General features: G+C 50.4%; 1 protein-coding gene across 1 annotated transcript; it reads right to left on the reverse strand.

The window, feature by feature from the left end:
- Nucleotides 1–1,132: 1,132 nt before the first annotated feature.
- LOC138825067 (frizzled-7) lies at nt 1,133–5,837 on the reverse strand. Its single transcript, XM_070019449.1, has one exon. It carries the CDS (start codon nt 5,033–5,035, stop codon nt 3,311–3,313), a length of 1,725 nt encoding a protein of 574 aa, XP_069875550.1. The 5' UTR covers nt 5,036–5,837; the 3' UTR covers nt 1,133–3,310.
- Nucleotides 5,838–11,746: the final 5,909 nt, after the last annotated feature.

The raw sequence follows: 11,746 nt of genomic DNA on the forward strand, positions 1-11,746 counted from the left end.
TTCCACAAGAGCAAAGAATAGCCTGGTGGCTCCTGAGGCCACCCCAGGGTCAGGCGTGGCGTCTATTTCTGCCAGAGCTGCTGAGTCACTGCTGTTCTCTTGTTCAGGTTACCTAGAAGGTAGAGGGAAGCCTTTAGTTCAAAACTCTAGAAACAGACTTCCGCTCTTATCTGGAAGCTTCAGTGGGCTTTCCCTACAGTTAGGACACCCAAGTATTAACTATTTAGATAAGGTGCATTAGGAGGTATCTCCCTAGCTTCCAAGCTCACTAAATTTCTCTCTCCCCCATTCCTCCTGGGGCTTAAACTCAAGGCCTGCTGGCCTTCCCTGGACTTCTTTTGCTCGTGTTCTTGTACTTGAGCCACAGCTGTTGATTGGAGACACAAATTTCACTGCCTGGGTTGGCTTTGAACCTTGAGCCTGAGATCTCAGCCTCCTGAGTAACTAGGATTATAGGCAACAGGCCACCAGTGCTCAGCATCTGAATTATTCCCAAGGGTGTGGGGATCTCTAGATAAACAGCACAGCATAGTCACAAAGTATCTTTTAGCTCTTGCATAGTCACAAAGTATCTTTTAGCTCTTCATTCAGTTATGGTCTTCCTCTAAGGGTAGTAAGCATAGAACATAGGGCTGCTCTGAGGAAATGTGTGTTCTGTACCTCTAGTAGGTTGTCCAAAGCTTGATGAGAAAAGGCTTAGGGTATATGGGGTGACTGTGAAGAGAAGCAGGAAGCAGCCACAAAATTCCAAGAGAGTCAAGACCTGAATAACATCATCTTTGGGGGACACACCCAATGGTGTCGGTCAGATGTTTTTTTTTTTCCCCAGTCCTGGGGCTTGAACTCAGGGCCTAGGCACTGTCCCTGAGCTTCCTTTGCTCAAGGCTAGCACTCTACCATTTGAGCCACAGCACCACTTCTGGTGGCTTTTTCTGTTCATGTGGTACTGAGGAATTGGACCCAGGTTCATGTATGCTAGGCAAGCACTCTACCACTAAGCCATATTCCCAGCCCCTCAGATGCTTTTATAATAAAGTTTTGGGTTCCCCCCTCCCCCCGTTAGTGGCACAGGAATATTAAAGCAAATAAATATTCCTTTTGTGTTTTTAAAAAAATTTATTTGTGATCTGTACATGTGATAAAGTGGGGGCTTCATTGTAGACTTTTAAAGGCAAAACAAACCAAAAAATCCAAAGTAAAAATGTATAAATACAATATATATTTTCTTACAAAAACGGGAGATTTACAAAATATACATACTGCACTTGTCTGTATTTTACAAATTTCACATGCACTTAAAAGAGATACAACACAAAAGATGCCAAAACCTGTGTGGTGGCATTTAAAAAGAAAACAACCAAAACCACAACTGACAGGTGAGTCAGTTTTGAAGGTTTAAAAAATACAAGTCAACTTTGAAATCTCATGTAAGAGCAGCTCTCCTCAACCAAATGTTACATATATTAAGTAACTTGTACTCCAGACAGTACCTGCTGCAGTTCCCGCTGACCAGCCCTTCAAAGCTGCTCTAAGAATCAGCGTGGCAAGATTGGAGGGCAGTGTCAAAGCCAAGTGACGGTCAGCTCCCACGATCCTCTGCTCAGTTTTACATCATTAAGCAAAAGAACCAGAGTTCTAGTATAAGGGGAAAAAAGTACATGATTTAAGATTAATAAATTTAAGTCTTCCAGCACATTTCAAAGAACTCCAGGATCACTTTGAAGTTTACCTTTTTTTAATGACTTTCTTTAAAAAATGGGGCCCATGGTTCAAACTTTCTGCTTCATTTACTATCATTTCTGCAGTGTGCAGATCACCTCCCCACCCAAGCAGAGACAGGGTCAATATACACATGTTTTTACAAGACATATGGAACTAGAAAAATAAAATAAAATGGTTGTTTACCTTTTAACTTTAAAATTTTTAACTATAAAAATTTTGAATTTACCTTTAAATTTTTAACTTTCTTTTATGAATCCGTTGAGGGCATTATGCTTTTGTCTTTTACCTTGAAATATCCCAATTGGAGGGGGAAAATAGGATGAAGGCTAAATGTAAGCTTACAGCTAGGAAAAGAAAAAAGCGGGGGGGAGGATTACCCTAAACACTTTAACAGACCCTGTTGGATCATATGTTCTGAATTAAACGTGCTTTAAACAAACAAAACCCCTTGCATTTCCTTTATCCAAGTCAGATCCGCGGGCTGAGAGGGTATGCAAGCACACTGCCCTTCACTTTTCCTTAAAAAGGAATGTTTATCTCAACCAAATTAACAACTAAAAGGAAACCTCAGATTTGTGCTGATTTACCTATAAAAGTTGCTGTCTTCACAGTTATGCCTTTCTACAGGGACACTTTTGTTTCCTCTTTTGTCTCTTATAACAAAGACAAGAGGGAAAACACATTCCTGTTTTGAAAAGCAACAAGTCATCACTTCTTTTCAAGGTATTAAACCAAATAAAATAAAATAAAATAAAACACTCTTCTTTCTGCAGGCTGCCTTCCCAACAAAACGAAAAAGTAGCCAAAACAGCTACTCTTCTTCTCCATGGCCTCATCTTGAAATGTGACCGTCACTTCTGCATCTTCACGTTAGGATTGTAGCAGGCAGGCAGGCAGGCAGGCCTCCCAGGACTTCCAAATGCTTATTTTCCAAGACTTGAAAGGAGTAGGGGAGGAAAAACAGGAGGGAGGGGGGTAGGGGAAGAGAGACGGTAATGTCTGACCCTGGAAATTAACCCATCTGGGCTCCAGTTTGGCCCTAGTGAAAAGAGATTATGGTTTGAACACTGCTTGACAAGGACACGGCAGGGGTCCCCCCTCTCCCCAACAAAGCCTCGGCTGCAGACTGAGCGGTACCTTTTCCGCAGGCCTTTCAGGAGCCAGGGCAGCCACTTTTGCCTTGCAGCGGGGGAGGACGGCTCGGCTCGCAGCCCCAGCTCGGCCCAGAGCGGGAAGAACTCACAGCAGCTTCGGTTGCTCTCAGCCGACTCCACTGGCCCTAGCCAGCCCAAACCTTTCACAATGAACACCACCACCTCCTCCTCCTCCTCCTGCAAGTCTTTGCCAGAAGTCTTTTCATCCTTTCGACCCAGCCTCCCCTCCAAACCTCCCATCACTTCCAATCTCTTCTCATTTCCAGGTCAACTCTCAGTGGAGGGGGTGGGTTACGAAACCCAGCTTGCCCCCTGCCAGCTCCCCTCAAACCAGCACTTCGCTCCCTATAGTGAGTGCCTCTCCCCTACCTCCCCCCCAGCAAAGAAGTCGGGGTGTGTGTAGGGGGGGCGCAGGCTGGGAGAAGAGCCGCCGCTCATACCGCAGTCTCCCCTTTGCTACTGTGGCTGAGTCTGTGGTAGAAGCGGCGCCATGACTGCAGGGTCTTGCCGGACCAGATCCAGAAGCCGGTGGTGATGCCCACGATCATGGTCATCAGGTACTTGATCATGAAGACCGTGAAGTCGGGGCTCATGGGCGGGAAGTGGCCGGGCGGGCAGGGGACGGCGTAGCTCTTGCACGTCTGCAGGAGCCAGGTGCGCTCCCAGTGCTCGCGGAAGGCCTGCTCGTAGAAGTAGCAGGCCAGCACGATGGTGGCCGGCACGGTGTAGAGCACGCTGAAGACGCCGATGCGCACCATGAGCTTCTCCAGCTTCTCCGTCTTGGTGCCGTCGTGCTTCATGATGGTGCGGATGCGGAAGAGCGACACGAAGCCCGCCAGCAGGAAGGACGTGCCGATGAAGAGGTAGACGAACAGAGGCGCCAGCACGAAGCCCCGCAGCGCGTCCACGCTGGACAGGCCCACGTAGCACACCCCGCTGAGCAGGTCCCCGTCCACCTGGCCCATGGCCAGGATGGTGATAGTTTTGACGGCAGGCACGGCCCACGCGGCCAGGTGGAAGTACTGCGAGTTGGCCTCGATGGCCTCGTGGCCCCACTTCATGCCGGCCGCCAGGAACCAAGTGAGGGACAGGATGACCCACCAGATGGAGCTGGCCATGCCGAAGAAGTAGAGCACCATGAAGAGGATGGTGCAGCCCTCCTTCTTGGTGCCCTGCGCCACCGTGCGGTAGCCGTCGTCCGAGAAGCGCTCCACGCAGACGGCGCGGTCCTCCAGCAGGAAGCCCGCCACGTGCGCCACGGCCACCATGAAGTAGCAGCCCGACAGGAAGATGATGGGCCGCTCGGGGTAGCTGAAGCGCCGCATGTCCACCAGGTAGGTGAGCACGGTGAAGAGCGTCGAGGCGCAGCACAGCACCGACCACACGCCCACCCAGAGGCGGGCGAAGCGCCTCTCCTCCTCCTTAAAGTACATGAGGCCGTTAGCCCGGCCCGGCTCGCACGGGGCGCCGCAGTCGCGCTCGCCCAGGAAGCGGTAGCCCAGGTAGGGGGGCACCTTGAGCTGGCGGGGACACGAGAAGGGGAAGGCGTGCCGGCCTCTGCCATCGGAGGCCCCCGGGGGCAGCGCGGTGAAGGGCAGATCGGGCAGATAGGGCGCGGTAGGATAGGCGGTGGGATTGCCGCCCGCGCCCCCCGAGCCGTCCGACGTGTTCTGGCCCACGCAGATCTCGCCGGCGCCGTGCACCGGGAAGTTCTCGCAGCGCAGGCGCTCAGGCCACTGGAAGCCGAACTTGTTCATGAGCGCCTCGCAGCCCTGGCGGGCGCGTTCACATAACGAGCGGCACGGCGGGATGGCCTGATCCAGCACGGTGCACACGGGCGCGTACATGGAGCACAGGAAGAAGCGCAGCTCGGGAGAACACTGCACCTTCACCAGAGGGTAGAACTGGTGCACCTCGAGGCCCGCGTCCTCTTGGTTTGTGTGGCCCAGCAGGTTGGGCAGGATCGTCTGGTTGTAGGCGATGTCCGTGCACAGCGGGATGGAGATGGGCTGGCAGAAGCCATGGTCCGGCACCGAGATGCCCTTCTCGCCGTGGTACGGCTGCGCCCTGGTGCCCGCGGGCAGCGCGCCCAGCAGCGCCAGCACCAGGGCGCACAGGCCCAGGGGCGAGCGCGACGCCGCTACGCGGGAGCCCCGCATCGCCGGCCGCGGGAGCAGCGGCGTTCTCAGCTGGAGGAGCGAGACGAGGCGAGGGCGAGAGGCGTGGATGCAGGGAGGCGCCGCCGCGCCCGGCGCATGGGAGTCCTCCCGGCGCCGGGGCCGGGCCGTGGGCGGCGCGGAGCGGAGGGCGCTGCCGCTGGGGTGCCTGCGCCGCGGGGGCGAGGCTGCCAGCCGCGGGGGCGCCGCAGCCGCCTCCGCCGGGCCCTCGCGCTGCCGCCGGGGACCCAAACGCGTCGGCCAGGGACAGGGGCTCCGGGAGGGGCGGGAGGCGCCTTCCCGTCTCCGGCGAGACGTAACGGTGAGGCTTTCTCTGCGGCGAGGATCAACAAGCGTCTCCGGTTACCCTGCAAAGTTTGTCCAAGTCTCTCGACCCCCCAGCGCACAGCAATGCGCACGCCCCCCGCACCCAGTCCGGCCCCCTCCGGGCGGGAGCCCCGCGCCGCCGACTGCGCGACCCCGCCGCTGCCTCCGCGGTGCTGTTCCGTCTCGTTGCCCCGAGACTCCGCCGGCCGCCGCCTCCCTCCTTCGCCGCCTCCTCCACACCCCCTCGCCTCCTTCGGCCCCAGAGGTCGGCCCCAAGTTTCAGTCGAGTGGCTGAGTCCGATCGGTGCCCGGGAGCCAGGAACTGGGCGAGCTCTTTTTTGGAAATCCGGTTATGCGGCGTCTCAATCTGCGAGGCCCTTTTGCGCCCGAGGCCTGAACCCGGCCTCTCCAACCCAGCGCAACCCCGGTCGGCGACTCCCGACGCCGGCCGCCGCCGCCGCCGCCGCCGCCGCCCGCCGGGAACGAGTGCGGAGTAACGCCTGGGAGACGTGCTAGTGGCCAGGAGAAGCGTCGGGCTCACAGGGTTCCGGGCCGCCCCGCCCCCTCCCCTCCCCCCATTCACAAACCACTCGGGGGCGGGCCCCGAGACCCCGGGAGGCCCAATGGGGGCCTTTGTTTTCTCTGTGGCCGTCTCCCTATTGGGTAGAGGTCGGAAGGGGTTGGCGAGGGAACGGGGCGGGATGGGGGGGCGGGGAGGCGATGTCTGCTGCGCTCTGGGCGGATTCCTGAGGGGAGGGGCAGAGGACAGGGAGGGAAAAGTTGGGAAAAACTTTTACCCTGAATTTGCTCGGGAGAGAAAAACGCACCAGAAAGGGAATTGGTTTGAAAGATTTGCTCCTCTTCCGGGCACACTAAAGTACACATTCCTGAACAGAAGAGCGCATTTGCCAAAGCCTTTTGCGAAGAGAAGCTGAGAATAGAGCAGCGCCTCCGCGGAGAGACGTGACCCAGAGAGAGACACGTTAGCCGTGCCTGGCCCGGCGTGTGTGTGTGTGTGTGTGTGTGTGTGTGTGTGTGCGCGTGTGTGTGTGTGCGTGTGTGTGTGCGCGCGCGTGTGTGTGTGTGTGTGTGTGCGCGTGTATGTGGCAGGGGAAGGGTTGCTTAGCTGGACTCTTAACTATAGGTTTGAGTAACCAGGAGAAAGGAGTGCGACTTGCAAATCGTTTTTCTTTCCCCAGACTCCTGCAGAACACGTGGGGCCGCACTCGCGTCTCGCTCCCCTCCCCCAGTTGTAAAAAGGAGGAAGGGCCGCCTCGGAGGAGTAACCGGAGTCGGCGGGAGGAGGTGCAGCCCCTCGGCGGAGAGGGCCTGCGGCTGGGGTGTCCCGATCGCCGACCCAGCCACCCCGCCCGCGCGCCCGGTCCGGGGTCGAGCGAGCGAGCTGTCGTGGCTTTAGTGAGCTTTCAGCTCTGACTGCGCTGGGCGAGTGGGTGAGACCAGTGCCCAGGAACTCTGCGTACGATTTGCTGGGCGTCTTCGGTTGCCCTGCTTTCCTTCCTCGTGTTGGATTGTGAAGTGGCCTTTGCAGAGCACATCTCTCTTGCACAAGTCATCATTTGATCCTTCCTTTGGAGTCTTTGTAGAAAAGTTTTTGTTTTTTTTTTTTTAACGCGTATTAGCAACCGAGGCATTTGTTCATTAAAGGGCTTCCAAAACACAGAGGGGTTATTTTGTTTTCTTTATTTCAGAATAGAGTTTTCTATCGGAAAACGTTCTTTTGCAGCAGGCAGACGTTCTTTTGTTCTCCGTCAAACCTTCTGTAGCCTGCTGCAGACACTGGGCGCTCGCCCTCGCGCGCGCGCTCTCGGGTTACTCCTGACCGGTCCAAAGTTACCGACCGGCCCCTCCAAAGTCCTCCCGGGTCAACCGGGAGCATCAAGAATTCCTGTGCAGGATGGGGACATGTTGAAAAAGAAAAGGAAACAAAATCAGCCCCCCCCACACACACAGAATTTTTGTTTTATTTAAAAAGGATTTAGTTCAGGTGCCGTGGGCTGAGGGACTTCCGACCAAGTTGTTTGCTGGCTGAAGTTGCTGCCTCTGACGAGCTTCTTCAGCTAGAACAAACAAACAAACAAAAACCCAATTTTAAAATCTAAGACAGCGAATTGGATTCCCTTCCTAACAGTGTTGGGCTTTTGCTGTTTTTCTCTCTGTTACTGAAGTTTCCTTCCACTTCACAATTCTTTGTCATTGCCATTCCTGTGAATGGGTCTAAAGGTTTTAGTCCTTTGGACGCAGGTAGGGTGTTAGACTGCTCACATCCTGCATCCGGCCTCAACAGGAGTCATGTTATTTTTTTTATCCATCTGTTATTTTTTTTCCTTCTAAGCATCGTTTTCCCTTTCACACTGGATCTTTCCCCCCTCACTCTGGTCTCTGCCTCAAGGTAATAAAAGATCAGTGATACAGTGTTTTCTTTTACAATGTTATATTCTTCTCTTGTAATTTTTCAAGCTCTCCTCTTTTTTCCTAAATTATTATTCTATTGCTTACTATAGTGTTGTGTTGAAAGATGTTTAAAAGCATTGCTGCCACTTTGCTTTGTTATTTAAAGTGTGTGTGAGGGGGTTAGATTCCTTTATTCACACCATGAGGTTCGGGATATTCTTTTCTAAATCAAAATTTCATGCTTATTCATCAGGCCACTGATCTAGGTCATCTTTGCTTATTGAGGGAGGAATACCAAGCACTGTAATTAAATAAATAAAATGAAAACTGATAAGATAAAGCACTGTTTCAATACAACTAACACCAGTTAGTTGGAGTCTCTGATCCTCATTTTATAGCCTGAAGACAGTTCAGATGTTAGGTGATAAGGACAATAATGTTATTTTGGGGGGACAAACTAAGGCAAAATAACAAATTTCAAATTTTAAAAATGAAGCTATGCATCTGAGACAGGAAACCCACTGATAGAAAATGTCACAGATGTGAGTCCTTTTTGCTCCCTTACATCATACCAGTACAAAGTAGCAGAGAAGCAAAGGTAGATGTTTTTTCCTCTTAGCTCACTCAATCATCTTTTTAAAAGATTAGTCTAGAGTTAGGGATACAGGTCAGTGGTACAAAATTGCCTAGCACCTCCACTTCCAGCACCACAAGCAAACAAACAAAAAAAGTCCTCAAACCAAAAAAGCACAAATTTGTTCTTTGTGAGACAGTGTTGTAATTTTCCATGCCCTGCCTGACATAGAATGCTATGATTTTAAGGAACTAATAAAAGAAGTAGGTAAGAAAAAGTTAAGTGCACATGTAAAGAGCTAAGCAATCTGTTCTTTAGCCCTTAAGATGAGTATAGCAACATTGAGTTACACTGTCAAGGATGAATTTTCTTTCCAAGCAATACCTTCCACACCCAATTCCCAAAGCCATTTACTGGTATCATCTTTGGAAAGCTAGAGGTGGAAAATTTTGTAACTGTCTGCTGCAAAACTTCCAATTGTCCCTGCCCTTTAAAATAACAAAGGCTTTAATTTCTTCACGTTATTGTCTTATGGACCCACAGAAAAGTGATGCTATTCATTAGCTCCTATTCATTAGCTGCATGTTTTCAAATGATACTTATTTTGGCTAAGTCCCAGGTTGATCTAGATTTACATTCTGATGTCAGGCCAAGTTTGAAAATGGTCATCTTCTGGTAAAAGTCTAGCTGTGAGGATTTCTCATGCAAAACCAGAAAGGACATCTTTTAGTACAGACTCTCCTGTCCTGGCTGGCTTTGAACCTTGATCTTCAGAGTAGCAAGGATTATAGGCAGGAGTCACCAGCACTGAGTGTAGGACTTTATCAGACAGTTTTGACATTGTGATATTGAGGACTTGGGATATCTAGTTCTAGGTTGCTATTGGCTAATGATCATTTTTGCTTGGGGATCACATTTTTATCCTCCAAACACTTTGAAATATTATGAAAGTTAGGGAGGCCCAGACCAAAAAAGAAGGCCATACTATAATCTTGATTGATGCATAGGTCTCATTCTGTAGAGATGATTTATATGGTATCAACCCTTATTGAATCGGACAACCATTTCCCTTGCTGATTAGGAGTTGAATTAGTTGTCTATTGTTGTACAATAAACATGCCAAAATTTTAGCAGCTTAAAATGCCCATGTCTCCTAGTTTCTAAATGTCAAGATTTGGGTGTACCTAGCTTGGCCCTTAGGTTTGGAGGGTTCTCCAAGACCAAAATTAGGGAGTTGGTGGTGCCTGCAGTTACCCTAAGGCGCCACTGAAGAACACTTCCAAATTCATAGCGCTGCTGGCAGATGTCAGGATTTCACTAGTTGTTGACCAGAGCTATCAATTATTTGCCATGTGAAGCTCTCCTAAGGCACACAAACTTTGGCATCTCGCTTCCTTCAGATCAAAGACTTAGAAAGCAAAAGAGAGAGCGAAAGATGGCAACCCAGATGGAAGCCACAGTCTTTCTATAATCTCATCTAGGAAGTGACATCCTGTCATTTTTGCCATAATCTGTCCCATAGAAACACTAGATCTAATGGCACTGTAGAGGTGGCAGCAATTAGGCTAGGGTGTGAAAGTCCTTGGAGGGAGGGTGAGGACATGGGGCATTTCAGAAGTTGCTGATTACCGGAGTTAGTCATTTCTTCCTTGCCACGGGATTATGAAGCTGAGGTCACAGAGGGAAACTGCTCTAGGTTGTCTGATTTGAGGGAGTTTGGGGAAAGGTTACAAATAAAAATATAGTGTGGTACTGGGCGCCGGTGGCTCATGCCTATAATCCTAGCTACTCAGGAGGCTAAAATCTGAGGATCGCAGTTCAAAGTCAGCCCTGGCAGGAAAAGTCCATGATACTCTTACCTCCAGAAAACTGGAAGTGGCGCTGGGGCTCAAGTGGTAGAGTGCTAGCCTTGAGCTGAATTGCTGAGAGACAGCGCCCAGACCCAGAGTTCAAGCCCTGTGACCAACAGAACAAAATTTAAAAAATAAATAAAAAAATAAAAAAAACCCCAACAGTGTGGACTGGTTATAGTGCTACTTGCATCTATTAGTGTCAAAATAGAACCCTAACTCTGGCCAATTGTTTTTTCCCCTCCCCGCCCACCCTAAACACAGCTTTGGAGTGGAGGAAGTTAATGAAAGACTAACAGCAATCCTGGAAGAGAACACACACACACACACACACACACACACACACACTTCGAAGTGCAGAGAAGGTGGCTCATTTGGGAGGATCAAATCTGTATTTATTTATTTTATTTTTATTTTTATTTTTTTTGTCGGTCGTGGGGCTTGAACTCTGGGTCTGGGCGCTGTCCCTCAGCTCTTTAGCTCAAGGCGAGCGGTCTACCACTTGAGCTACAGCGCCACTTCCGGTTTTCTGGTGGTTTATTGGAGATAGGAGTCTCACAGTCTCTCCTGCCTGGGCTGGCTTTGAACCGCGATCCTCAGATCTCAGCCTCCTGAGTAGCTAGGATTAGAGGCGTGAGCCACCAGCGCCCGGCTTCAAATCTGTATTTATAGGACGGAGTTGGAACCATTGTCTGAGAGGCTTGGGGCCTCTGAGTTACAAGGTGAAAGCACTGCCACCCTGGTCTACTATTGTAGGCAGAACAGGTATAGGAGGGTTGCAGACCAGTTAGTACATACTGGTTTAGTTCTGCTTTCACCACTGATTTCCTGTCCTGCCTCTGGCAAGTCACTGAGCCTCCCTAACTTCCCTAGCGTGTAGTGAGAAAGAATGACATGAGGTTTATAAAATGCCCTATGATCCATGGCGGGGGGGGGGGGGGGGGGGGGGGGGGGGGGGGAAATCGTCAAGGTAGCCTTCTGGTTTGGTTGTATACATGCATGAAGATAAAATAAAAGGCCAAGTTAGAAGCATATTTAGTGGCTTTGGGTCTTTGCTGAAGTTATTATTATTTTTTTTTTTTTACAGTGGTATGCTGGCAAATGTTTAACAATGACTCTTCAGCAAAAAAAAAAAAAGCCTTGATTTGTACACATTCCAATTTCCAGGGTGTAAATCCTGCTACCATGGCCAGTTTCAAGATCTCAGGCCAACGTGGTGTTAGTGAACTTGGAGTTGGAGAAAGATGCACAGAAATAGCTCCATAAGACCTTAAGAGCTGGCTGGAGCACACCTCTAGGTTTATGCCACTTCCCTTCGGATTATTTTGAGTCTCAAAAATAGTCATATTTTATTTTTTATTGGTTGTACTGGGGCTTGAACTTAGGGTATCACACTTGTTAAGCAAGAGCTCTACTACTTGAGCCATACCCCCAGCCCTTTTTGCTTCAGTTATTTTATTTTATTTTATTTTATTTTTTTGTTGGTCATGGGGCCTGAACTCTGGGCCTGGGTGCTGTCCCTCAGCTCTTCAGCTCAAGATGAGTGCTCTA

Source organism: Dipodomys merriami, unplaced genomic scaffold (genome assembly GCF_024711535.1).
Source record: "Dipodomys merriami isolate MVZ:Mamm:240054 unplaced genomic scaffold, mDipMer1.0.p SCAF_1, whole genome shotgun sequence".
Lineage (NCBI taxonomy): Eukaryota > Metazoa > Chordata > Mammalia > Rodentia > Heteromyidae > Dipodomys > Dipodomys merriami.